Source organism: Caretta caretta, chromosome 24 (assembly GCF_965140235.1).
Source record: "Caretta caretta isolate rCarCar2 chromosome 24, rCarCar1.hap1, whole genome shotgun sequence".
Lineage (NCBI taxonomy): Eukaryota > Metazoa > Chordata > Testudines > Cheloniidae > Caretta > Caretta caretta.
In genome coordinates, this window is record NC_134229.1 from 8,581,144 (window position 1) to 8,607,437 (window position 26,294).

Here is a 26,294-nt window from a genome sequence, read left to right on the forward strand (position 1 = left end):
CCCCATTTTACATATGGGGAAACTGAGGCACGGGGCAGGGAAATAGCTCGCCTGAGGTCACCCAGCAGTAGAGCTGTGAATAGACCCCAGATCTCTTGAGTCTGAGAATCTGCCTACGCTGCAGTCAGAGGCGTGACTGCATCACATGTAGGCATACCCCTACTGGCTTTGATCTAGCCGGCTCCAGTGCCAACGGCAGGGACGCTGCCCATGGGGGGGGGGTTGTTCAAGGACGCTGGGGAGCCTGGGGACATCCTCGAGCGGCATCCAGGGCTTCCTGCTGCCACTGGTGTTTGTGCTGGCGAGATCAAAGCTAACCCAGGGGTTCTCTCCGCATGCTGCGGTCACAGCTGTGTGTGCAATGTAGGTGGATCCTCGCTCCAGGACTCTGTCCCTTAGGCCATGCTGCCTTCCTGCTTCAGCTTCTGCGCCCACCCTACATAATGGACTCAAGCTACCCCCCTTTAGCTTCGTTAGCATTCTCTGCCCCTGGCCTCTGAGAGTTAAATTCCCCCGAGGGGTCTGTCGGGAGGCCAGGAAGGCTGCGCGTGTCAGGCTGCAAGTTCCCCGTGGCAGGAGGGAGTCCCAGGCCTGACCCGCCCGGTGTCACCTGGCTCCAGGCATGCCGTCTCCTCCTGCCTCGCGGCCGGCACCAGCACTGCGGCTAAGCTCCAGCCGCGGCCTCTCTTTGCAGGGCTCCAACTTGGGCCCCTCCATGGCGAGCAGATGGGGTGGCGGAAGGTGCATGTGGGCAGGGCTCAGCCCTACGGCAGCCGCTGGCTTTGTCCTGTCTTCTTGCGAGGCAGCAGGGAGACGGGGCTACCGGACTGCCCTGGCTCCATGCCACGCGGGCAGCAAGCAGGGAGCTGGCCGGCACAGCAGACGGGCACCTGCCCTCTCTGAACTGGGCCGCGCCCTGCATTCGAGTAGGCAGCCAGCCCTGTCGGAGTCACTCAGCCCTCAGATTGGCAGCTCTTTAGCCCTGGCTGGGGAGCGGGGGACAGAGACTGGACAGGCCTGTTGCGGGGGGTTGCTGGGAAAGAAGAGAGTGTAGTGAGTAGAGCAAGGGATGGGGGAAGGGGAGGGGGAGAGGTAAGAGTCCTGGGTTCTGTTCCAGGCTCTGGAAGGAAGTTTGGTCCAGTCTGGTGGTGAGAGCAGAGGGTCAGGACTCCTGGGTTCTATTTGTGACTCCGCCAAGGGCTGCTTTCTATCAACAAACCAGCAGTGATCGCCCTGCCTGTGAAGAGCCTGCAGCTCAGCTTGGTTTCCTCCGCCAGGCAGGGAAGCCAGCCCCTGTTCGTGCCAAGTGAGGGGAGGGGCATCTGCTTGCACAGGGGATAACCCTCCTCCACCCCGCCCTGCCCTGCCCCTGGTTTTCCTCCAGGACGGAGGAGTTGCTCAGTTTTGGTTTACAAGTCTGCCTTGGCCCCGGTTCTGTAACGTTTTGTTAGGACAGATCAGTCACCTGGTATTAACTGAGCCTCGTGTAATACCACCACCCCACGCCCACGTTCCCCTGGCAGCCAGGCATCCTCCCTGCAAACATGGCTAAGGCTGTGCCGCTGAAGGTTACCGTCACCCGTTTCAGATGAGGAAACCGAGGCACAGGCCGCCGCAGTGACTCGTGTGAAGTTACACGGCAAAGTCAGCAGCAGCGCTAGGGAGGGGATCCTGGAGTCCTGACTCCTGGACCCATGAGACTTCTCTCCCAGCGCTGACAGTATAACCCAGGAATCCTGACTCCCAGTCCCCTGCTCTAATCAGTAGATTTCGCTCCCAGACCTGTGGAAGGAACCCAGGATTCCTGGCCCTGCCCCTTCCGACAGATTCTGCTCGGATGTCGAGGGCGACGTTTCCACCCCTCACATTGGGCGTCCGCATTTCATCCGGAGCCACCGCTGTGCAAGGGGACTGGTTTGCAAAGGTGCTGAGCTGTTGTGGTTTGCGGCTGTTCATCACCTTCAGCAAAGCAGGTCACGTTGGGCACCAAAATCTGAGATCAAGGAGTTTAATTCTGGCCTTCGGGTGTGAAGGTAAATCTTAGTTTTCAGCAATTAAAGTTATTGACACCATCAGTATTTATCTGACATTAAATACACAGAGGGGTCTAATAGAGCAGCCGGCTGGAAGACAGGACTCCTGGGTTCTCTTCCCAGCTCTGCGAAGGGAGCGGTGCCTAGTGGTTAGAGCAGGAGGGAGGCAGGGCAACAGGACTCATGGATTCTATGTCCAGTTTTGTCAATATGTGTGATCTTGGGCAAGTCTCATGCATGCTCTGTGCCTCAGTTTCCCCACCTGAAGCATTCCCTCCTCATGCAAAGTGCAGTGAGATCCAAGGGCCAAAAAGGGCGTGTGCAGGGCTAGGATTATTTTGCTGGCCATGGCTTTCCTGGTAGGTCCCGAAAGCCCCATAGGTTCTGCCCAAGACCTGAAGCGCGGCCCGGAGGAGTGGGGAAGGGAAGCACATCTAGCTCCAAATCAACCTGTGATCTAACCAGCCCCTCCTCCTGGTGGCTGCTGCATGGACGGTTTTCTGTTTTCTATTAATATGTAAATAGGCTGATCTTTCTTGGAACTCAGCGCGGGGATCACCCCTAAACAGCCCTGTGCGCCCCACAGCTCGAAATGCGACCCCCCACGGCCACCTGATTTTGAAAAGTGGGGCAGGGGGAGTGCGTGCTGGGGGTGGGCGGGTTAAACCACCAGTTAAAGTATGGATCCGCCAGGTCTAAAAGCCTCAGCTGCTGACTGGGGGCAAGTAAGCCAGTGGCTGCTCAGCATTATACAGGCCAGGAGTGACCTTCAGCTGGGGATCTCAAAGCACTTTGTAACCCTTACGTGAGTCTCACGAGCCCCATTTTACAGGTGGGTAAGCTGCAGCACAGGGAAGTGGGGAGCAGCTTGCTCAGTAATTTATCGGCCAATGCAACCCAGGTGTCCTGACTCCCACCCTACTCTAGCTACTCAACCCTGCTGCCTCCCAGAGCTGAGAAAAGAACCCCGGAGTCCTGATTACCAGTCTCCTGATCTAACCACTAGACCCCACTGCCCCCCAGAGCAGGGACAAGAACCCTGGAGACCCCTGCTCTAACCACTAGTTTCCCCTGCTCCCCAATTAGTGTGAACACCTGAGTAGGCTCTGAGAGTTTTGCAAGGGATCCTCAGAGTTTAGTCTACATATTGTGATAGCACCCAGGGGCTCCAGTGTGAGATTGGGGCCCCTTGGGGGCCGGCCGTGTCCTCACGTGTCGCGTCGCTCTCCAGGCCGTGGAGCAGAGGCGACTGAGAGGGCCGTGACCAACCAATTAGCTTATAAGTGGGGACAAAGAATACAGAGAAATCCCTCCACCTGGGCCCATCCCCATAGCATCTGGGCTTGGGCTCCCTCCCCTCCCGAGTTTAAACACGGCACGTTGCACAGCACCACTGGGCAGCAGGCTATTGGCTCGCACCGACAGGGAGCTGACCCGCAGAGGTCACCCAGGGAGCGTGTGGTCAAGCTAGGCCCACACCTGGCCTAGTTCCCTAACCACTGGGCCATCCTTCTTCTCCTGTGGGCTGGGGCAGGAGGACTTGGGCCATTTCTGGCCCCTCTACCTCCGTGCCTCTCTAGTGTGCCTGCTCTGCAGGGCATACGCCCCTCAGCTCCGTAGCAGCGCTGAGCATGCCCGAGCTTTCCCTTCTCCCGGCCCTGTCTCAGCGAAGGCCCCTCAGACAGACGAAGCCAGCATAAGGAGCAGCAAGCACGGGGTGGCTCAGCCTGGCTTCAAGTAGGCTGTGCCGTCCCCAATGGGCCACCCGAGCCTGGGGGGGCAGGAGCGGGTTAAATGGCATCATGGCAGATGCGGGGTTGTGGGCCCAGATTCTCAACGGTCTGTGGGCTCCTCATTTCCACTGGCAGGAGCCTGCGTCCCTTTGAGGACGTGGGCCTTGGAGACTCGGCTAGCCAGCCAAGCTAAAGCTGGGAGCCCCAGTTGGGACTGAGCCTTGTCTACATGGGAGCCGCTGGTCCATGCATGTTACATGGCCACCTTGGGATGTGTCTCATAGCAGCCCTGGCTCTTTAGCTGGAGCTGCAGTGACTCTTGCCTTTGGTTTTGGAGGCCCCTGGAGCTGACGGGGTGGCAGCCGCCACCTGTCACCCGCACACGTGCTGGGTTAATTAACGCTCTGACTTCGGCCGATGGGTGCCTTGAGCCTGCTCCTAATCGTTGCAACTTAGGCTGGTTTAAACGGGACCGAGAGCAGCCTCCCCCCGGCCTGTTGCACTAGTTTAGCGGAGTGGGTTGAACGTCACACTCCGCGTTAAACCGCTGTCGCCCGTGTGTCTGGACAAGGCTGTGGAGGGGAGAATTGGCCTCCCGGAGCCCTGCTTTCGTGTCCCACGCTGCATCCGCTTCCCGGCTCCGTTACCCGCATCTCATGACTTAGCGTGTTTTCCCTGCCCCGTTCCCATGTGACCCCCATAAGTTCCACGTGCCCTACCTCACCCCCAGCGCGGGCGCGTGGAACTTCCGTGACGCCACGGGAAGCGTGACACAGACCCGCCTGGTGACGCCCCTCAGTGGTTAAAATCAGGAACATTGGTCGAGGCCGGTTCCCAGCCAGGTTACGGTGCACTTTTTTGGTAGCAAAGGATTTTTTTGGGGGGGGGTTGTTGCTTCCTCCCCTCCGAAGTCTTGGCTTCATCCTCTTACTCAGCCACCCGCGGGCATCACACGTCAATCATGGGGCTGCTGTGGGGGAATTCGCCTGAGACCTCGCTGACCTTTCTCAGGTCGAATTTACTGGCATCAGCCATCACCTGAAAATGAGAGTTACTGGCAGCTTGCTCTCTGGCTTTTGAATTTTTTGACTAATTCAGGCACTGGGTTCCTGTTTCTGAGTCAAACCCTGAGCCCATTCCCACCGATTTGATTTGCTATAGATAGAAAAGACCAAAAACAAAAAAAAAAAAATTACAATCATTCTGTTGTGAGGTTAGGGGGGAATCAATTGAAGCTTGTGGTTTTTTCTTCTCGTTGGGTCTGAGCAGTGGGTGGTTGCAGAGAGGAAATGGAATGCGTAGGATAGAGGATGATTGTTATCAGACAAACTTACTAGCCCCCGTGTTGTTTAAGGAAATACAGGAATGTATCAGCACGCAAAAGCGAGCCCTGGCTGCGTTAGGGCAACCTGAAAGAATTCCCTTCCTGACCCCAGGCTTATATGATGCCCAGACGCAGGAGAGTCGACATCCCTTCCAGCGCTTACTATTGTAACTCTGGCTATTTTCTTGAGCCCCATAAGAGTCCAGCCCCTTCTGCTATGCTGCGGAGCTCTTGGCTTCAGGGAGATCTTGTCTTGGCGAGTTCCACAAGCTAATTCTGTGCTGGGGGGAGAAGTGGGTCAAGGGGGGTTGAGAGTGTGCAGGTGTGCACGCACCGATGTAAGCACAAAGCAGCAGTCCTGGGACCAAAGGAACCCCTGGTGTAACTGTGCAGAAGTCCCTGGGTTTGGGCTAGTTCTCTGCTCCTTTTCAATGATCTGCAGAGCCCTGTTGTATTCTCTGGGGTGCCGTGGATCATCTGAGTGTACTTGGTCCTGGTGAATGCAGCTTGCCCACAGATCCCACAGCTTGCCCACAGATCCCACAGGCAGCAGCAGGGTGAGGGTCAGACGCACGGTACCCCCTGCCCACCTGGAGAGGGGAAGTCAGTCTCCATTATGACTCCACCCATGGGAGTTAGGCACCTAAATCCCTTCAAGGATCAGGGCCTTAGTGTCTCAGGTCAGGGCCAACTGCAAATGTTCTCAAACGTGCTCCTTTTTGCATCGGTCTCCTTGCAGCCACGGTCTGGGTCGCTCCTTGCTAATTTAGTTAATAAATCCATCCCGAAAGGGGTAACCTATGAATACCGTTGTCTCTCTAACGAGCTGCGGCCCAGCAGGGGGTATGGTTTATAGAGCGGCTACAAGGGGGCTGCAGGGTGCAAAAGGTGCCTCCGAGTCACAAGTGGCTGAGCCTGGTCATAAAGGTCTGTACAGCTGTGGTCGCAGCAGGCTAGGAGCTCTGGCCCTTTATCGGTGTTGCTGCTTGTGCCGGGCCGAGGGGAAAGGCCTGGGTCAAGCAAGGTTCAGCCCATCTCGCCGCAGCCACACCAGGGCATCTCAGCACTCCGTCCCGCCTGCTCTCCCAGCTCCCCACCGCACCAGATCAGACCATGGGCCCACCTTGCCCTGACCCCCTCCCCCTGACTGAATAACACCTCAAAAGGCCAAGGGGAGCGGACTAGACAGGGCAGATCAAACATTGTGACCCATCTAAGCCGGGATCCGTTTGCAGCCCCGCCAATTCCATCTAGTCCCATATCCTGCTTTTGGCAGGAGGCTAGGAGAGAAGCAACTCTTGAATTCCACAGGTTGGGCCTCCTCCCTTCCTGACCCCTGCCTGTGCAATAGCCCTGGAGCCTGCGATTTGCTAGCCTCACAGGGCCTTTAAAGCCCTGTATCAGCGTGTTTGTGCCGATGGAAAGTTTTGGTGCTTCCCCCGCCCCGTGGCCCCATTAGCTCACTCCTGCCAGGGGGTGATGGGGAGTTGTTTACTGGTACCTGCCTGCAAGCAGCAGGTAGGGGTTTTCACCTGTTGGTGTGTGGTGAGCAGTGGAGGGGAGGCTGTGAGATTTCTCTGCCCTGGAGAAGTTTCTGCCTTCCTGCGCGGTGGGAGGTGCGTCCCAGTTGTGGGTTAGCGTCAGGCGATCTGCTGCCTGCTGAGGTTTCGAAGACGATGGGGGGACGAGTTCTCGGTCCTTATTTAGGGCGCTGATCGCCTGGGTTCATTACGCAGCAGGGTGGGGGAGGAGGAAGGGGACATCGATAAGGGAAGCTCTAGAGAGGAAGAGCAAACCAAATGGGCGCCTGGCGTATCACAGAGCAAACCAGCGCAGGAGCTGGGCCGGTGCCAGGGGGCTGCCTGCGGGGAGGAGATGCTTGGGAAAGCAGCTGTTGGGCCTGGAAGGTGCAGGATGTGGTTACGCGCGGCCCTTCGTGAGGGGCTTTCAACTGAGGGACTTGGAGCTCTTTGATGCTCATGGCTCCCCGTGGCCAGAGGCCCAGGGGGTTCAGGAAGACACAGAAGCTGCTGTCCTGCTTCTCATCCCTGTTGGATCTGCCCCTCCCAGAGCTCAGCATGGATCCCAGGAGTCCTGATGCCCCGTCGCCCCGTCCTAACCACTAGGCCCCACTTCCCCTCCCAGAGTTGGAGATCCAGGAGTCCTGGTTCCCAGCCCTCCTGCTCTAACCACTAGATCCCACTCCCTGCCCAGAGCTGAGGATGGAATCCAGGAACTAGATTCCCAGTCTTCTGCCTCACATACCCTCTCTCTCCCACTTTCCAGCTTAATTTTGGCATCACATTCCCACTACAAAGCAGCAGAGAACTCAGTGTGTCAGTCCCCATAAACTCCTTGCTGTCAGCAGAGCCCCCAACCCCCTGCTTGGCCCATGGGCCTCGACCTTCGGAGACATGTGGACTTGGTGCCAAATTCTAAGCCCCAGTGACACTGGTTGGATTCCAGGTGTTTACGCATGAGCAGGGCACAATTCCCTGGTTTGCTGTTTATTCACAATCCTGACCCTCCTTTAAAATTGTATGCCAGCCCCTAGCAGTGACAGGCTTGGGGTTTTTGCAGGAGTTATTTCAGTGGTAGATTTTGTTGCCCTTCTTGGAAAAGTTTGCTCTGCACCAGATTCCATGAACTGCAGTCTGGGGCCTGACACATGCACGGCAATACCCCCGTCCCAAACCACAGCCCCGCCCCTCCTTGGGCCAGCAGTAAGTTGGAGTCCCCAGGAACGAGGCTGTTCACACCTCTCAGAGCTGTTGGTGTAGGCTGTCTGCAGATTCAGGCAGGCATTGGTTACGCTCGGGGCCTGTTTTCAAGCTTTTCTGTGCATCCTTGAGGAGTAACTTTTCTTTTTTAAATGAAAGCTGAATTTCTGCTGGGGCATTAGCAGCTGGGGCATTAGGACAGACTATCGTACTTGTGCCTTAATCCAGACTTGATCCCCACAGGACACCCCTGCTTATTACTGCACGATCCTAGGTGTCTCAATGTCTTCTGAGACGGCTTGTCTCTGTCCCAGGTATTTCTCAGCAGTGGTTACAGCAGGGTGTGCCGGGGAGGCTGGGAGCCAGGATTCCTGGGTTCTGTTCCCAGCACTGGGAGGGGAGTGTGGCTGAGTGGTTAGAGCAGGGCGGGTGGGCGCCAGGACTCCTGGGTTCTGTTCCCAGCACTCAGAGGGGAGTGCCCATGCAGATGCAAGCCCAGGGCTGCCAATCCAGTTCCCTAACGAAACCCCCCTGGCGAGCAGAGTGCCCAGGCAGGAGCTGCCTGCGAAGGGGTTAAGGGGGCCCCGGCCGATGATGAGATGATCTCCAGGTTATGTAACCAGCCATCATGTGACAATAATCTCTGAGGGGTGGGTAGGGTGCTTATCAGTGCGGAAGAGCTTTACTCTGGCTGGATAATTAACCCCCGGAAAGAAGAGCTGCTGGGCTGTGCAGTGGGGCACAGGGGTGTGGCTTAGGCCCAGGGGGCAGGCTGGCACAGGGGAGCATGGCCACAGGGTGACCCCATCTGTGACATCAACCCCATTCCTTCTCCCTCCCGAGGCCACTGGGAGCCTGGCTGGGTCCTGCCCCTCTCTCCCTGCTGAGCCTGGCAGCTGAGTGGAAGGCAGAGGCGGGACTAGCAGAGGTGCGCTGCCTGAGCGACAGCCCCAGCAGCCAGTTGCTGGCCGGGTTACCGCAGCCTGAGATCCCTGCACACTGCTATCCAGCGGGGCGAGCGCCCTGGCCAGTCTCTGGCATCCGGGCATGGGAGGAAATGTGAGACGAGGGTGCCCCTGTGTGGGCAAACTCTGCGTAACACTCAGCACTTTCCTGGGGAGTTGGCAAAATAAATCCTTCCTCGCTGTTGGCGCCAAGCTAGTTTACTCACATAAAGGCTCCACCCGCAATCCTGGTGGCTGATTTAGCCACTTAAGGACCCCAACTCTGTCCTCTCTTAAATGGGGTCACCCCACAGGGTTCATTGAGATGGTCTGTGTAATAGAACCCAGGAGTCCTGGCTCCCAGCCTCCCTCCCGCGTTCTAACCCACTAGGCCCCACTCCCCTCCCAAAGCTGGGAATGGAACCCAGGAGTCCTGACTCTCAGCACCTGCTCGCTCTAAGAAGCATTAGACGACAGTGCCAAAGAGCCAAGCGAACACATGCAGGGCATGCCCAGCGCACTCCGGCCCGAGCTCATGATCTCCCTCTCTCTCGCTTTCAATCCTAGCACAAATAGAAGTGATCCCGTGTAAGATCTGTGGGGACAAATCGTCAGGGATTCACTACGGGGTCATCACCTGTGAAGGCTGCAAGGTGAGCAACACCCCAAATCCCCACTCCACTCCCCTGCCCCCTCTTGCCTGATCTCTGCGACCAGGAGCGCCCCGGGTGTGGGATTCCTTTCCAATTCCCTTGGCGCTCCCAAATACACAGAACCCTGGGACAGCGCCCTTCAGAGGGGGCCGTGGGCCAGTGCTGGAGCAGATGCTGCCCAGGGTCTGCCAGCAGGGCTGTGGGACCATTGGCGTTCCGGCCCTGCTTAGCACCCGCCCAGCAGCTAATCAGCATGCCCTGGCCCCTTGGCCCTTTACCGCCACACCAGAGTGGAGATCGGCCCATCGTGGCTTGTTCAGCTCTGGGACCAGTCAGCACCAGCCACTGTGTTGATTTTATGCCGCAGATGCTCCTCCCCCAGGCGTTGGCACCCCCAGTTCGCTTCACACACAAGCCGCGGAGCTGCCGTGGTCAATTTGTGTGCCTCTCTCTCCCCAACCCGTTGTTTCAGGGGTTTTTCCGCAGAAGCCAGCAAGGCAACGTGACGTACTCCTGCACCCGCCAGCAGAACTGCCAGATTGACCGGACCAGCCGCAACCGCTGCCAGCACTGCAGGCTGCAGAAATGCCTCAGCCTGGGAATGTCCAGAGATGGTAAGATGTTTGAAACAGCTGCCACGCTCCAACCCAGAGGTGGCTGTATTTCAGTGCTGGGTGAGAGATCCCCGTTTAAACAGCTGCCATACCCCATCCCAAAGGTAACTGTATAATAGTACTGGGTGAAGGATCCCTGTTTAAACGGCTGCCAGGCCCAACCCCAGAAGTGGCTGAATTCCAGTGCTGGGTGAATGATCTCTGTTAAAACAGCTGCTGCCTCCCACCCCAGAGGTCCCTGCATTTGACCCATTTCTTATGCCCTGAAGTTAAAAATACCTGGACATTTCTTTTGCTTCTGCCCTTTACTCCATCTAACCCGGTCTCTCATCTCTGACAGTGGCTGGTACCAGCTGCTTTTTGGGGTATTCAACAAAAAAACTAAAAACAGTTTTTGTGTGGGGGGGGGGGGGTTAAATGTGCTTTTCAGTTAAAAAAAATTGTTTTTGTTAAAAGTAAAAAAAGTAAAACATTTTAACCGAAAAAAAAAAGTTCAGGTTTTGGTTTAAAAAAAAACCTGGAAAATGTCATTGGGAAAGATTTTTTTTCTGTAGAAACTTTTCTATTTGACCACAAGCCATTTATCACCAAAAATCAGTGATGATGGACAAACAGCAGCCGGCCCCTGTCGCCATCCCACTGGTTCCCAAGTCCTCCAGTTTAAGAGGCTCAGTGGGAGAGAGTCTAAGCTGCACCCCCTGCAGGTGTCGATGAGAACCAGCAGCCCAGGTGTGCACCCTCTTCCTTCTATGCTGCTCTAAGGGTTGAAAGCACCTCCAGTGTAACTTGGAGCAGTCTAGCGTGCTCTATGTCTGGACTAGTATCCCTATTGTGCAGATGGGGAAACTGAGGCACAGCTTGCTCACAGTCTGTAGCAAAGCAGGGAATTGAACCAGTGGGCCAAACTATCTCTGCAGAGCTACCTGTGGCTTGTGGCACAGGGCAACTTAGCCAGAGCTGCATGTGCTCTGGCCCCGCCCCCAGCATGCCCCCTACGCCAAGGCTTGAAGTGGGGGTGGGATCTGTGGAAGGCAGCCAGTGGCAGCCCAGCGCAGCGCCGGAGCCTGCAGAATTCCCCCTCAGCTCCTTGCTGCAGGCTGCAAAGGCCTCTGAACGCCAGCAGAGCGGCGTACAGGAGCTGGGGCGTGAGCAGGGGAACCACCCTCCTTTCCAGCCCAGAGAGGGGTTGAACCTTCATTCTCTTCCGCCCCCCTGGGCATAAAAAGGTTCGGTTCTCGAGACGGCACCAGACTCCTCGGCTAAGGAGGAGTCCTCAGGCTGGGGATTATTAAAGGCGCTAAAAAAGCTACAAGTGGAGGCCAGAGGAAGTGAAAGGGAAGTGCAAATAGTGAGGTTTAGGGCTGGTTAGGTAGCACCGTCAGCGCACAGCCCTGAGCCAGGCCGGGGGGAGGGGGGTTAAAGCAACCAGGAGGAGAGTGAAAGTCACAAAATACTACACAAACAAACACACACACACACACCCCACCAACCCAATCCAAAGAGGATGGAAAAAGTAGCTCAAGCCTTTAGCTGGGTGTCTCTCAGTGGTGAGTATGTAGGTCGCTCGAGAGAGCCAAAGAGCCCGACCACGTGGCACATGCGATCAGCCTCCCGTTGCGACCGCGGTTCCTCTCTGCAGCTGGGTAGATGAGGCTCCTGCTCAGACACACGACCACATACAGACCCACACGACCACACGCAGAGCACGCACCGTTGTCCCCGCTCCCAAGTGAGTGCGCCGAGATGCTGAGATAGCCGTCCCCACCCCTAGGGCCACATTCAGATCCTGGGCGCTTCCCTAGCGCGAGGGATCTCAGGCTGGGGGTCACGCCCCCTGCCTTTCCCAGATTGCTGGGGGGGAGGGAGCAGCTGGCAAGATGGGAGCTTCTGGGGGAAGAAAGTCTGCGAATCGCCGCCCTGGGGCTTTTCATCCCCAAGGATCCCAAAGCATTTTATACCCCCCGTGATCGGCTACCTCTGAAATGCAGCCACCTCTGAGGTGGGCTGTGGGAGCTGTACAAGCAGCCGCAGAGCAGTGTTGTCCTAGGGCGAGAAGTGAAAAGGATTGGAACTGCGGGGCAGAGTGTAAATGACCCGAATTGGGATACGGCCAGCAGCCCTGCTCCAGGGAAAATGCCCAGGGCTCGCTAGTGATCCAGGTTGCGTCCCGTCCGCTTGGCGTGCTTTGCTGCTGGAGGGGAGTGATGGGGGTTTGTTATTGACTTGTTGGGGGGAAAGCACCTCTGTTAGGTAGTCACCTCCCTGCTGAACCACGGTTGGTGTCTCCCCGTCCCATCCAAGTGCTGCCCGGGCCCCACGCTTAACCACCAAGACAAACCTGGTGGGTCTTGATAGGCACAAGGAGCCAGATCCACCGCTGTCGAGGGGGGCAGCTCCATCAGTCACTTGGCAGCTCCTTCTGCCCTTTCCATCCCTGGCAGCTCGCGGCAGGCTCCTTATGGGACCTGCTGCCCCATTATGTCACCTGGATTTCCCAGGGGATGGAGGCCGCTGCTCCAGATCTCCAGGGAAGTGGCTGGGGCCAGCAGAGGGAGCCCAGGGCCCCTCACAACGGCTCCGGCCGCGAACCCAGGGCCAGCCTCAGCCCCAGCTCGACGCGTCCCTGCCCCTTTGTTCTCCAGCCGTCAAGTTTGGCCGCATGTCCAAGAAGCAGCGCGACAGCCTCCACGCCGAGGTGCAGAAGCAGCTGCAGCAGCAGCAGCAGCAAGGCGGCGAGGTGGTGGCCCCAGCCTACTCCCTGGGCCTGGCTAACGGGCAACTCAAGCTGGCCTCCCCCGCAGACCTGTTGGAGTCTTCAGCCTGCTCCACGGCCCCCCTGAACGGACAGGCGCGGCTGAGCCAGTCTCCGGACGAGACGGTGGCTCTGGCCTACCCCAACGGACTGGCCAAGGGGCACAGCCGGCTGAGCGACAACCTGCGCGGCCCCTTCGCCAGGGACTACAGCCCCGAGCGGATCAAGATGGAGAGCAGGGCCAGCGTCTTCTACGCCCTGGAGATGCAGGCGTCACCAGACCTCTCCCGGCTGGACATCGGCGGGGGCAAGCGGGGCCAGGCTGGGAGCGACATCGGGGAGACTGTCGACTTCTACACGAGTCCCAACTTCACCAGCATCCTGGAGTCGCCCAATTCCTCGGTGACTGAGATCGGTGAGTCTCTTGGGGCAGGAATGCCCGGCTGGGCAGCCTCGCCCTTCTAGGACCCCCACTCAGGCTGTATTACTGGGGGCTGCAGGCGGGGTTCACCATCCACAGAGGGATTACAGGTCTCATCCAGCTGTCAGCCGCGAGCTTAGTCTCTTAGCTTGAGCTGCTCTTTGTTCTGTTGGTCTTGGATTCGATCCCCGGTGACAGCTCAGATGATGCTTCTTACACTCAGCTCCCATCATTCCATGGGAACATCCTGCTCCATATCAGAGGATAACAGCCTACTGCAGCTACCAGCTAGTGGAGTTACTCCCCCACTGATACAGGAGAGGCCTATGCTTTTAACACTGCAGGTTCAAACCCTGCTAAGTGCCGGGCTGGGGGGGAGGGGGCAGATCGTTACACACAGAGGGGCCTGCGTGCCAAAGCTGGCAGTGCAGAGCGATAGACTCAGGAAACCACAGAAAAAAATGAAGGGAGAATCAGGGCTGCGGCCCAGGGACAGGCCCAACCGTTCCCCACGCTCCCCCTCTGAGCCTCGCCGCCTGCCGTCCACAGAGCACCTGACCCAGAATGTCCTCAAGTCCTACCGGGAGACCTGCCAGCTGCGCCTGGAAGACCTGCAGCTCCTGAGGCTGGAGACGTTCTCGTGGGAGGAGGTCAGGAGCTACCAGAAGAAGGTAAGAAGCGGGATGGGGGACATGGCTGGGAGCTGGTGGAGCCTTCTGCCAAGGGTGGTGCAGTGACTTCTATACTTGACTGATGCCCGGCACGGGATAATCTGGTAGCCAGATAACGTGGGAAGCCAGCCCACCGGGGTATGAGGCTAGGATAAACACCTCCCTTCCGGCTAGCTAAGGGATCAGTGGGGAATGTGGGCAGAGCAGCGGGAAGGCTTCCAAAGCCCAAGTTCTGTTACATGGCCCAGTTAAGACTGGACCGGCAACTGGGCAGGAGGTCGCGTCTCTAGTGGTTTGGCCGAGAGAAACGACCAATGTTCTGCTCCTGGTTCTGATTTACTCTCTGGCCTTTGGGCAAATCCCTTAGGGCCCAACTTGTTCCAGACTGAATCAGTTTTCCCAGGAGCAGAATCAGACTGTCCACCTGGAAATAGCCCGGGGGGATTTAAACAGAGAAGAGAGGGATGGTTTTTCTGCAGACATTCTAGACCAGCCTCCAGGATTTTCTAGCAAGGATATAAATTCTATAAGGTTGGCTTAAAAATTCTCTCCAGAGGATGATCTCTGTTCAGGTCTATGGGACCTTATTAAATTTTGGAGGACTTTTCCACAGTGGCTGTCTGTAAATTGTCTTCCTAAATGACACCAGTTCCAATTCTGGTGTTTCCTCTTGCACCACGGTGGAAGAGAATATAGCAAAGAGTTCTTAGCTGGCACGAAGCCCTAGCAAGCTTGTGGTCAGGGTCCGCTCAGCACTGGCTGCAAGAGGGGACTCGACTGAGTGACCCAGCGCGCGGTGTCTCTGACCTTTTGTGGCACTTTGGGGTTTAACATCGGCTGCATAGAACAGATGCTGCCCCTTTATTGTTTATCGTGACTTCATTCAGCGCACAGGGTTTTGTGTGAGTCACTGCTCGCTCAGTTGGGTTCAGATGAGGACTTCGCAATAAAATCAAGGGATGGGACAGAGGGAAGAAAATGAGTTTGTTTGATTCAGCAGCTAATTAAGATCCATTAACTAAATGGGAACCTCTGTCTGGTTTGCTAAATGCTTCATCAGCTTTCCAGATGAGGCCAAGTTGTTTCGGAGCAATTCATAATGGCCCTGGCATAGGAACATTCGGATCAATACAGACTCCAGCTTTGGGCCCGGTGGAGAGAGCAAAGGAAAATGGCTAATGTATGAGCAACCGCTGGGCTTCTGTCCTCTGGGGAGGAGACTAAGGGTTAACTGCCGCGGCAGGACTCCTGGGGTACAGGTGCAAAGTGCAGTAAAAGGGGCAATGAAAACCCAGAAAGAACTGGGGAAGGCTGCTCGAAATATTCTGTGGTAAATAGTTTGGAGCAGAAACTTGGGGTTTCAGCTCAGTGAAATTTTGCCCAGAAAATGCCCCCTTCTAACGGGAAATTTCAGTTTTTCAATCAAAAACCGAATGCCCCCAAAATGGAAAATTTCGGTTGAGAAATGCCCCTGTGGTGACTCATGCCTCTGTTCTCCTCTCTGGTCTGGGATCTCTGGCCGGACTTCATCCCCCACATTCCACCAGGGCCAGGGACACCCATGATGCACTGCATCCCCTCGCCAAGAGGGGAGACCATGGTGCATCATGGGAGATGTAGTCTAACCAGGGAGCCTGGCCTCTTCAGCAGAACGGGAGTGTGAGGCACTGTGGCAAAGTTCCTCCTCTGCCTTGGTGGGTCCTGTGCTTATTGGCCGATTTGCTCACCTCAGAGGTTCAGGGCAGCCCTCAGTGCTCAAATCTGCCGTTCACTCAGTTAGCCTCATCACTGGCCAGCATGGGGAAAAGGAAGAAGAACAATCCCCGCAGTCTCTGCTGATCCACCTAGTGGATCGGGGAACAGGCGAGAGACCTTCCCCTCTGGTGGAACCCACAGTCCAGGTCAACTCCTCTGGTATCAAGTAAGGAGTTGGGGGGATGGAGGGATGGGGGAATCCGGGCCCACCCTCTAGTCCGGGTTCCAGCCCAGGACCCTGTGGATTGCAGCTGTCTACAGTGGCTCCTGTGACAGCTGCGTGACAGCTACAACTCCCTGGGCTACTTCCCCATGGCCTCCTCCCAACACCTTCTTTATTCTCACCACAGGACCTTCCTCCTGGTGTCTGATAATACTTGTACTTCTCAGTCTTCCAGCAGTACGCCTTCTCACTCTCAGCTTCTTGCGCCTCTTGCTCTCAGCTCCTCGCACACACACCACAGACTAAAGTGAGCTTCTTTTTTAAACCCAGGTGCCCTGATTAGCCTGCCTGTCTTAATTGATTCTGGCAGCTTCTTGATTGGCTGCAGGTGTTCTCATCAGCCTGTCTGCCTGAATTGTTTCCAGAAAGTTCCTGATTGTTCTGGAACCTTCCCTGTTACCTTACCTTAAGGGACCTACTTAACCTGGGGCTAATATATCTGCCTTCTATCACTCTCCTGTAGCCATCTGGCTTGACCCTGTCACAGCACCCAGACTACAACTCCTATGAGGCACAGCGGTGGTATTTCCAAATGGAAATATTTCACTTTTTTGATTATTCGCCAACTAGTGGGCTTATGGGGCGGTTGCTCCACATGAGGTAGGGCACACAGGGTGGCTGCACCAGGCATGGCACACAGTTATGGGGCAGCCACGCCATGTGGCATGGGGCACATGGGGTTTTGGGGCAGCCATACCGGGTATGGTGGGTGGGGTAAGGAGCAGCTGTGCTCTATGGGGTGTGGAGGAACCAAGCGTCATGGGACACGGCCCATGGGCCGAGGGGCAGCCAGCCGTACAGTGTGGTGCAACCGCGGGCTTCTCTCTTGCAGTCCATGGAGGAGATGTGGGAACGCTGCGCCTGCCGCATCACGGAAGCCATCCAGTACGTGGTGGAGTTTGCCAAGCGGATGGGCGGCTTCATGGAGCTGTGCCAAAACGACCAGATCGTGCTTCTGAAAGCAGGTACACGGCTGGAACTGCTGCAGCCAGGCCCCGGCAGGGATGCCACCTCCCACAGCTGGGTCAATAACGAGGCCATCCCTTGAGCTCTCATTTGAACAGCCTCCCTGGGAAGCAGACCCCATAGGCTCTGTATTCAGAGGCACAGCCCCCAGCCTGCAGGGGCTGTTTGCACCTGGATCTGTGCTTTGACATTCAGCCCGTCTCCTGCTGCAAGACCCCGTCGTGCAACTGGGGCTGCCATGCCTGTCTCCAAACCGCGAGCATCCTTGGGTGGGAGCGTGGGCTCGGCCCACGTCCAGCACGCCCTCCGTCTCTGATCGCACTTCTCGGGGTGGACCGTACCCTGCGAATTTCCCAGCCGCTCTGGACGGGACAGCATGACTCAGGCCACGTCTGTGCTGCAGTCGGAGGGGTACGGTGGGGTGACTGCATCCCTGCGCCAGCTTTAATCTAGCTAGCAGGGCTAAATAGCAGCGAAGCCGCGGCAGCGTGGGGGGGTCCGTGGGTATGTGTTTGCATTGCCAGCCCACACCCATGCCACCATATCGTGTCACTGCTATTTTTAGCCATGCTAGCGTGGGTAAAGCTCAGCCATGCCCACCCAGGCAGCGGGCACCCATTTGATGGCAGTTTAGACGTAACCTCAAAGGCTGTGACACTTGTCCCCTACCCCCCAAATGGGCAGGAGATACCGTGCCGGGGACTAGTTTACTTCCCTGGACCTCCCTGCTCTCGTGCATGAAGGCAGAGATGTTGGGACCTCCAGTGAGTCCGTTTACTGCTTATATTTGCAACTTCTTCACTCCCCCACTCTGTTTTTGCAGGAGCCATGGAAGTGGTTCTGGTGCGAATGTGCCGTGCCTTTAATTCAGAGAACAGGACAGTCTTCTTCGAGGGCAAATATGCAGGCCCAGAGCTCTTCAAATCGCTCGGTATGATATTGTCGGTATTACGGTAAAGCACAGAGGCCCCACTTTGCGCAGGCACAGGGCGAAAGACGGTCTCTGCCCCAGAGAGCTCCCAGGCTAATGAGCCACATGGTCGTCCTCCTTTTACAGATGGGGTCACTGAGGCCCAGAGAGACAGACCAAGATTTTCAGCACTTAGCTCCCATTTAGGTAGTGGAATGAAGCAGCCAGGATCTCAGCAGTGCCCGGCTCCTCCCTTTATTCCCATGCCGGGTTGCTGAGCGTATTTGTAAACACCTTGCCCGGGGTGTCAGCAGCTGAGCCAGGACTCGAACCCGCATTCCCTGAGTCCCCATCCAGTGCCTGAGACACAAGGCCGCCCTCGATCTCTTGCTCATGGGCCGGCCTCCCCCCCGGCTTTATTACCCCAGCTGTTGGGAAACCTCCTCCCCATTGTAAAGGGATCATCTCAGGAGGGAAGGGTGATGGGTCCTTCCCAGCCAGAGCAGCCAGTGCTGCCTGCTGAGGCCCTGAAGAAGACGCCTGCATTGGCTCGCGTCCAGCGTGATGCTCTGCTGTGTTCAGTCTGGAGCGGTGGCTTTGATTTTTGCCTGGCCGATATCCGAGGGGCTGGTTGGCAACAAGCTGTGGTGCCGTTTCCTTTCTAGGCCCCTGTTCAAATCTAGCTCATGGCGCTAAGGCCCAGCCAGTGGCCACTTAGGTTCCTTGGGCCAGCGGGCATCAGTTACTGTGTGTCTGGGGAGCGCCTAGTGCCACGGGGTCTGACTGGGCTGAAGCCTCTGGGAATATTAAATAATATCTTCGGTGGCCTCTGACCAGTTCCCGGTGGCCAGGCGTTCACATCGCAGCAAATCCCCGTTGTTGCCAATCTCAGAAGAGACGCAGAGGGTTATATGAGCCCTGGAGATTGGACTTCCCTCCCAGCCCCAGCGGGTGGAGGAGGTTTGTCCTGTGAGGTTCCCCAAAAGGTTTGGATCCCAGTGGGGACAACGCATAGTCAGCGATGCCTGTAGACCCTGCCAGAGGCTGGTTAGAAAGGAAGGCTAATCCCGCGTCTGGGTGGCGCTGGAGAGGGGGTGGGGCCGCCCAGGAAGAAGCCGCAGGTGACTGACGGCTCTGCTCCGTTTCCCAGGCTGCAACGAGCTGATCAACTCCATCTTCGACTTCGCTCACAGCCTGTGCTTGCTGCGTTTCTCGGAGAACGAGATAGCCCTCTTCACCGCCCTGGTGCTCATCAACTCAAGTGAGCGTCTGCCGCTGCTGCTGCCCCTCCGTCCTAGGGCTGCAGCCCCCATCGTGGGGGGCGGGGGGATACCGGATGTTAATTGCCAAACAGCCACATAAGTAGAGCTGGCCAGAAAATAGGGGCGGGTTCCCTAGGAAATGTTGACTTTTTGATGACCCCCCTCCCCGGAAATATTTCACTTCATAATGGCACCAAATAGGGTTGTAAAGATCAGTTTAAAAAGTTAACCGGTTAAACGATTAAAATTATATTGTTTAACCAGTTAACTGTTAACTGAGGTAGCCTTGGTGGGCCTGGCACTATGGGGGCCGGGGCTGGGGCTCACTCCGGCCCTGGAGTCCTACCGGCCCAGACGGCGTGGTATGGCCAGGGCTGGGGTTCCACCAGCGTGGCCAGGGCTGGTGTCCCGCCAGTCTAGCACGGCCGCGGCTGGGGTCTCTCATGCTGGCGCGGGGCTGCTGGAGTTGATGCTTAAGGTTGGTTAACCGGTAAGCCTAATGCTTACCCGTTAACCTTTTACATCCCTAGCACTAAGGTGCCTCCTGGAATTTGTAGTTCAAGTGCCTCATGGTCCCATTCTCCTCTATAGGCCATGGTCTCTGGCTGGACTACAACTCCCATGAGGCACCACACTCTCCTCACTTGGTGAAGGGAGGCATTGTGGGAAATGTAGTCCAGCTGGAGAACACAGTCCATAGAGGAAATGAGGCAGCAGAGGCACCGAAACTGCTGCTCCAATGAGGAATTGCGGCACCCTCGTACATTGAGTTATTTCCATTTTTGGCCAAAAAATGTTTGGTTTTCGAGCGGTCAGTTTGATCGATGAAATATCACAATTTTAATGACTAAATTCCTGCAATCAAACCCCCCCCCCCCGTTTTCCATCAAAAACCGATGGAATATTTTCCACCAACCCCTGCCCCCAAACGCTTTCCTTCCTGAATCCAGTGTCCTCTGCTCTCCTGCCAGCACAGGTGGGCAAGCGGCTGGGTTTCACCCCGAGGTGCCCTCCCCCCCCCAAGTCAAGATTGGGAAATGCTCATCAGTGTCTTCTCCTGTCTCGGTGCAGATCGGCCGTGGCTGCAGGAGAAGGGCAAGGTGGAGAGGCTCCAGAATAACCTGGAACTGGCCTTTAAACACATGTTACGGAAAACCCACCGGGAAGGCATCCTGGCCAAGGTAGGTGCATGGTCCCACAGCCTTACCTGCCTCCTCTGTCACAAGCCACATGCCCGACCGGCATAGGCCACCTCTCGAATGCTGCTGGTGTTGTGAAGCCCAGGACTTGAGGGCCTGCTTTTGGGTCCCTTTACTGTGCCCCGTCTCTGGGGCTAGTGGGCCCCCAGCGCTCCCATGCTGGAAGGAGAAGGCTCAGAGCCAGAGCGCGGTGCTTTCACCACACAGCTCTCGTTAATGTTGAGGGAGGGAGGCTTGGGCGGCTGGACCTGTAGCTGGATACACGTGTCCAATGTGGATTGGGGGCTGGGTCACTGAGGGGAGATATCTGCACTGAGCAGACAATACACTCAGGTTGGACATTAGGGACTCTCAGTAGAGGATTCTGGGTAATTATGTAAATGTTCAGTAGACGGGGAGGGTTCTTAAAATGGGATCACGCTCACAGACCAGCAGCAGAGCACGTGCACACACATGGACACACTCTCACACGCTCGCACGCACATGTGCACCATGCACGCATGCCCATGCACACACACTTTCACATGCACACCCCCCACCCCTCCCCAGACGTGTTCAGCAGCATCGCAAGAGCTCACAGAAGCCCCAGGCGCTGCCAGACCAGTTACTGCCCTGATCAAGCTGAGACCTTCTGACCTAGTTTCACCCACCGAGGCCCCTGGCTGGCTGTGGAGTGTTGATGGATGGCCGGGTTGGTCTGCGAGGGCTCAGCAGAGGGGCTGGGGCGGCGGGAGCCGGTCCAGGCCTGGAGATCCGCCTTTATACCACGTGCCTCTCTCCCCTTTAGCTGCCGCCCAAAGGGAAGCTGCGCAGTTTGTGTTACCAGCACATGGAGAAGCTGCGGTCCTTCCGGCAGATGTACCCCATCATCGTCCACGCTGTCTTCCCCCCGCTCTACAAAGAGCTCTTCAGCTCCGAGTGCGAGCTCCAGGGAGCAGCAGCAGAATGATCCCCACGGGAGGCCGGTGCCCAGAGACCGACTCCCATCTCGCACCGGTCTGTGGCCCCCCGCTGCCCCGGGATGGGAGGTTGGTGGGGGGAGGGTTGGACCACATTAGAACCCGCTCCCTCCCATCCCCTCCCAAACAGCACAGCAGAGGGGTGCGGTGCAGGAGGGGGTGCGGCCAAGTGATCCGAGCAGACAGCTGGGAGCCAGGACTCCTGGGTTCCATGCCTGCCTCTGCCACCAACCTGAGCAAGTCACTGCCCCCTTCCGTGGGCCTCGTTCCTCTCTCTACAATGCAGCGGGGAGGGAGACACCCTCCCACACACTCCATGGGGGCAGGAGGTGATGCTTAAATAATCGTGTGACGCTCTTTGAGGTCTCAGCTGGCAGGTGCTACCAAGGCGCAAAGTATTATTGGGGAGACGCCCCGAGCCGAGACCCCAGTGGGACGGAGATCAAGGAGATCACCAGCTTTTGCTGTAACATATTCAGGGCCAAGGAAAACACACTGCCCACCCCATTACTCCAGTGACTAGCATCTAGAGACCGGCCCGGGTAGTTCAAATACCTCATTGAAAACAATTTTTTTTTTTTTTGGGTCTCCTTACAGTTTTGTGGCAGGAGAATTTTTAACCAAGCTGTTTGAAAATAATAATTGTACATAACATAGAGATCTATTTTTAACCGTTTGCCTTTACGTCCACTCTGCAGCACCAGGGGACCAGCCCCCACCCGCCCAAGCTCTTGTATTTCTTATTAATGTCTCGCAATTGACCAGACATTGCAGCCCATAGAAAGTTTGGTGCCTGTGTCTGCCACTCTGCTGCCCCCTGCTGGGCAGAATCCCCGTCCCCATGAAATTCTCAGGGTTTCAAACCCAATAATTTGCTTTTACTCACCATAAAATATATAGAGATACTGTATAAAGTTAATATAATAAAAGGCTGTTTTTTAATGTTAAGGCTATTTTTGAAAAGCAACAAATTCTAATTTTCTTAAGTATGGGGCTGTCACGGAGCGGGAGCTGATGGTTGTTTACAAGGGGAATGATTTTCGAAATTGCCTTTTTCTAAAAGAGCTTTTGTAACCCAGTGTGTGTAAAACGATTCGAATTGAAAATAGCTGGGGGTTTGTACAGCTGGGATTCGGAAGGACAGCCACCGTTACAGGAGTCCGTCCGTGGACCTCAGCCGACTTTGGATCAAGCCAGTAGATCACAAAGGCACAATCTTAACTTCAAGGCCACCGTCGGTCCTGCTGATTTCACGGGCCACTGCCCCATAGACGCTGCGTGACATCGCTGTGAGGGGACTGCTTGGTAAAATGAAGCACTGCGGAGGGTTTGCAGAATCAAACCCCACGTTCCTTGTCTAGGCTCTTCCCTTGCGCACGAGCGCCGTGGAGCAAAGCGCAAGGAATGACCTTGGTGTTTGGCCCCTCCCAGCCAAGTCCTGCCCGCTAATGCTCACCACGCTTGCACACGCGTCTGACGATGGGACACGACCTCTGGGAGCTGCAAGGGAGAGCCCAGCAGCCGAGGTATTTCACTGAGAGGGCTACGGTGACGTCAGGGCCGGTCTACGCTGCAAGGATAGGGGGTGATTGCAGCTTGTGTGGACATACCTGAGGTAGCTTGGGCACCCACAGCAGCCAAGGCAAAGCAGTGCTGTGTTGCTGTGGTACCCCAGTGAGCTCGATCAAAGGTGTGTCTGCACACGCTGCCATCACATATCATACATACAATCATACAATCTCAGGTGGGATCACTTTAGATAAGCTATTACCAGCAGGACAGTGGGGTGGGAGGAGGTATTGTTTCATGATCTCTGTGTGTATATAAAGTCTGCTGCAGTTTCCACAGTATGCATCTGATGAAGTGAGCTGTAGCTCACGAAAGCTCATGCTCAAATAAATTGGTTAGTCTCTAAGGTGCTACAAGTACTCCTTTTCTTTTAAAATTATTCAGCAAGAGCTTTACAGAAAGGAAGGTTGCACATAGTTTGTCACCAGACAGGGTGCGAGTTTAACAGAGGCCTAATTAATGATGGGAAACGTGCATGGACTCCAGGCTTTTTGTCTTGCCGGGTGGATGCTGGGCTTGGACGGGTCAGAAGTACAGAATTCATGGAGGAGACGGCACAGCTAGCGATGCGGTAATAGCCAAATTAGAGCCGCCTGCGAAGTGCAAGTTATTTATCGTAGGAAATCTGTGGCTGTGGCGGGGAATCATTTCCCACCCCCCCTCTCCTGAAGTTTCTGATCAAAATATCTCCAGTTTTTTGTAGAAAAACCAGCCCCCGGCCCCAACTTAAAAACAAACCCACACAGATGTTCTGGTTCAAAATGATCAACAACAGGGAAAGGGGAAATTTTGATTTTTTAGACAAAAACACTAGAATTTTTTGACCAAAATCTTGGTCAAAAGCCATTTTTTTTATTAAAACCATTGGCCTGGTTCTAAGCGAAGCCAGCTCCGGGTGCAGACTCAGCCCACTGCAGTGCTACCGTCTAACACGGGTTTGGTTTTGAGTCGACCCCTGGATTCATTTGATAATTTCAGCATTCGCCGCACGCTGCTAACGCAGCGAATACAACCTAGAAGACACAGCCCCGTCCGCTGCCAGGGGAAGGCTTCTGCAGTGGCTAGAACACACAACTGAGGAGCCCTGGGTTCGAATCCTGCCTCTACCACACTCACAGTCATTGCACACCTGCTGGGGTGGAGCCTGCCCGTCTGCTATGGCTGGGCGGCCTCTCGGCAGCAAAGCAGGGGTGGGTTGGCCGGTTCCTTGTTGCGGCGGGCAGGTTCTTTGTTGCTGGATTGGACCCGAGGTGTAGCCATGCTGTAGAAGCCCTGATTTCCGGAAGTCACTGGAAGTCAGTGGGAGCAGAAAGGGCTCCACCTTCCCTGAAAATCTGTTGGGACAACGGTATACACACATGGGGACACTCAGGGAATATTTTGTCTTTCACAAGTGCCCAAGGGCTTGATTTTTAAAGGTGTGTAGGCACCTAACTCCCTTTGAAACCAACAGGAGTTAGGTGCCTAAATACCTTTAAAAACCAGGGCCTCAGGGACGTAGGAGCCTAAGTCCCATTTTCAAAAGGGACTTGGGCACTTAGGCCCAGCACCTCAAAGAGAGCTCGGCACCTAAATACCATTGGGGAACTGGATAAACATCCTTCTGTCCCACTGGTGTGAATCAGGAGTCAATTCTGTTGAAGGCCATGGAGAAACCCCTATGCAAAACTGGTGTAAGCGAGATCAGAACCTGGGTCTTTAAGGGCAGTTCACCCCAGATTTGTAACCAACACCCAACTTCCTAAGCACGTTTGAAGCTTGCACTGTCTGGATTCCAGAGGAATTAAATTCATTGACCCTCGAAACCATCTGCCTCTTTAAGAGCGTCACTCGGACAGTCCTGTTTTCAGCACGATAAAAGACAATCAGACCCTCTCTGGCCTTAGGTCCTTTCTGAACATCTGCTAGCTTGATCCAGAGCCGACTCTTAACCCTGCAACCCAGGGGATCTGCTTCACCGATCCGTTAACCTCTTTCCATTCATGTCTAGTTTACTGTTGCTTTTTGGTTGCATTCTTTTAGTGTAAAATAATAATAATAATTCAATACATCTAACCTGCAATAGTGTCATTTTGTAAAATTGTTTAAAATATTTAAATATTTTGTCATGACAGGTTTGTAAATATGTGAAAGTTGTAATTTTTTTTAATAGAGCAATCATTCTTTAAACAAAAAAAAAGGGTTTTAGTTTTCATTTAAATTAATTAAACTTATGGTGCATTTTTGTTTGTTTGTTCGTTCGTTTGTCGCCCAGGGTTATATGTTTACTTGCAAGGGTTTAAAAAATATATTATTCAGAATGCACATTGTAATGAAAAATTTATTGAAAAGTGTCCAGTTTTCTCTGCTATTTTCAATAAACTAGGTTGCCAAGAAATGGAGCCCGACTGCTTATTTGTGGCTCTGCGGTTATTCATAGGGTTGCAAACTCTTGTGGTTTTATCACGAGTCTAGGGCTGTTTTTGTTATTTACTAAATTTCACCGTCCTCTGGGGCACGGAGCTCGGTTTGCCTGCTGGATATATCTCACCAAGCCAGTTCCCTGCCACTGCAAGCGCATTGGGCATGGATGACACTTCGGTCCCTTCCTGGTCTCTGTCTGTGCTGCACAATGGTTCAGTCTCCTGAGGACCAAAATGCTTTAGTCTAACTAGAATTTTGGGGCTTATATAGGGCTGTTTGAAGGAACATTTATTGGCCTGTGGTACACAAGAAGCCAAGCTAATGGTCCTGGCTGGCCTTAAACTCTTATGAAATCTGCTTGTACTATGGTAGGACCTAGGAGTCACGGCCGCAGATCAGAGCCCCACTGTGCTAGGCGCAGTACAGACATGGCCAGTCCCTTGCCCCAAAGAGCTGATCATCAAAGTGTTTTATTAAAGCCCCAGCTTCTAGAGTCATGGGATGACCGGAGATTTCATTTTTTAACAAAGCTGCTCGCCCTTGTGTGTGCAGAGGAAGGTTTGGAAGGCTCAGGAACAGCCTCCCCCCAATGATTACTTTTAAAATTCTCAGGATTATTAAGCCACGCCCCTGATTTTCCAAACGCTTGGGGCTGGCGACGGTGGGGGCTCCCCAGGCGGGCTCGGCGCCTGTTTGCACTAGGTGCCATATACAGTAATAAAAAGGGGACAGTCCCTGCCCCAGAAAGCTCCCAGTCAGGGTTAATGACAAGGGGGGACAGCTGGACAGAAATAGAGTGGTGGGGTGGAGGGTAACGCAGTGGTTTGCCCCTTAGGCTGGGGTGGCTGGAGCTAAGCCACCCTCATCACAGAACGAGCCGCATCTGAGTGAAATCAGGGAATTGCCCATAAAGAGCCAGGCTAAAGCCCTGATGCAGGGCAGCTGGGGACAGAGCTGGATGGTGAGCTGGGGTAGGAAAGGAAGCTGAGAGCAGGGACAAGGGGGCCTGCGACAGGACAGACCCTGACTAAATGGGAGAGACTGGGAGACCCAGAGGGGCAACAAGAAACCACAAGGTGGGAAATAGCCCAGGTAAAACCGCAGCCCTGGTAAAGGGGCGGAGTGGAGCTAGCTGTTCAGGGCAGGGCCACAGAGCCCTGCTGTGAGGGGGGAGCTGGGTTTC

General features: G+C 55.3%; 1 protein-coding gene across 6 annotated transcripts in view; it reads left to right on the plus strand.

The window, feature by feature from the left end:
• The window catches only part of RORC (RAR related orphan receptor C), a 67,908-nt gene extending 42,823 nt beyond the window's left edge, over positions 1 to 25,085 (plus strand). For all 6 annotated transcript variants that reach the window (XM_048828623.2, XM_075122881.1, XM_075122884.1 and 3 more), the window contains 9 exons: positions 9,322 to 9,407; positions 9,880 to 10,021; positions 12,664 to 13,188; positions 13,744 to 13,865; positions 16,676 to 16,808; positions 17,633 to 17,740; positions 18,870 to 18,980; positions 20,053 to 20,162; positions 20,968 to 25,085. In XM_048828623.2, coding sequence (XP_048684580.1) covers positions 9,322 to 9,407; positions 9,880 to 10,021; positions 12,664 to 13,188; positions 13,744 to 13,865; positions 16,676 to 16,808; positions 17,633 to 17,740; positions 18,870 to 18,980; positions 20,053 to 20,162; positions 20,968 to 21,129 — 1,499 coding nt within the window. In that variant the 3' untranslated portion in view covers positions 21,130 to 25,085. The remainder of the gene's footprint in view (positions 1 to 9,321; positions 9,408 to 9,879; positions 10,022 to 12,663; positions 13,189 to 13,743; positions 13,866 to 16,675; positions 16,809 to 17,632; positions 17,741 to 18,869; positions 18,981 to 20,052; positions 20,163 to 20,967) is intronic.
• Positions 25,086 to 26,294: the final 1,209 nt, after the last annotated feature.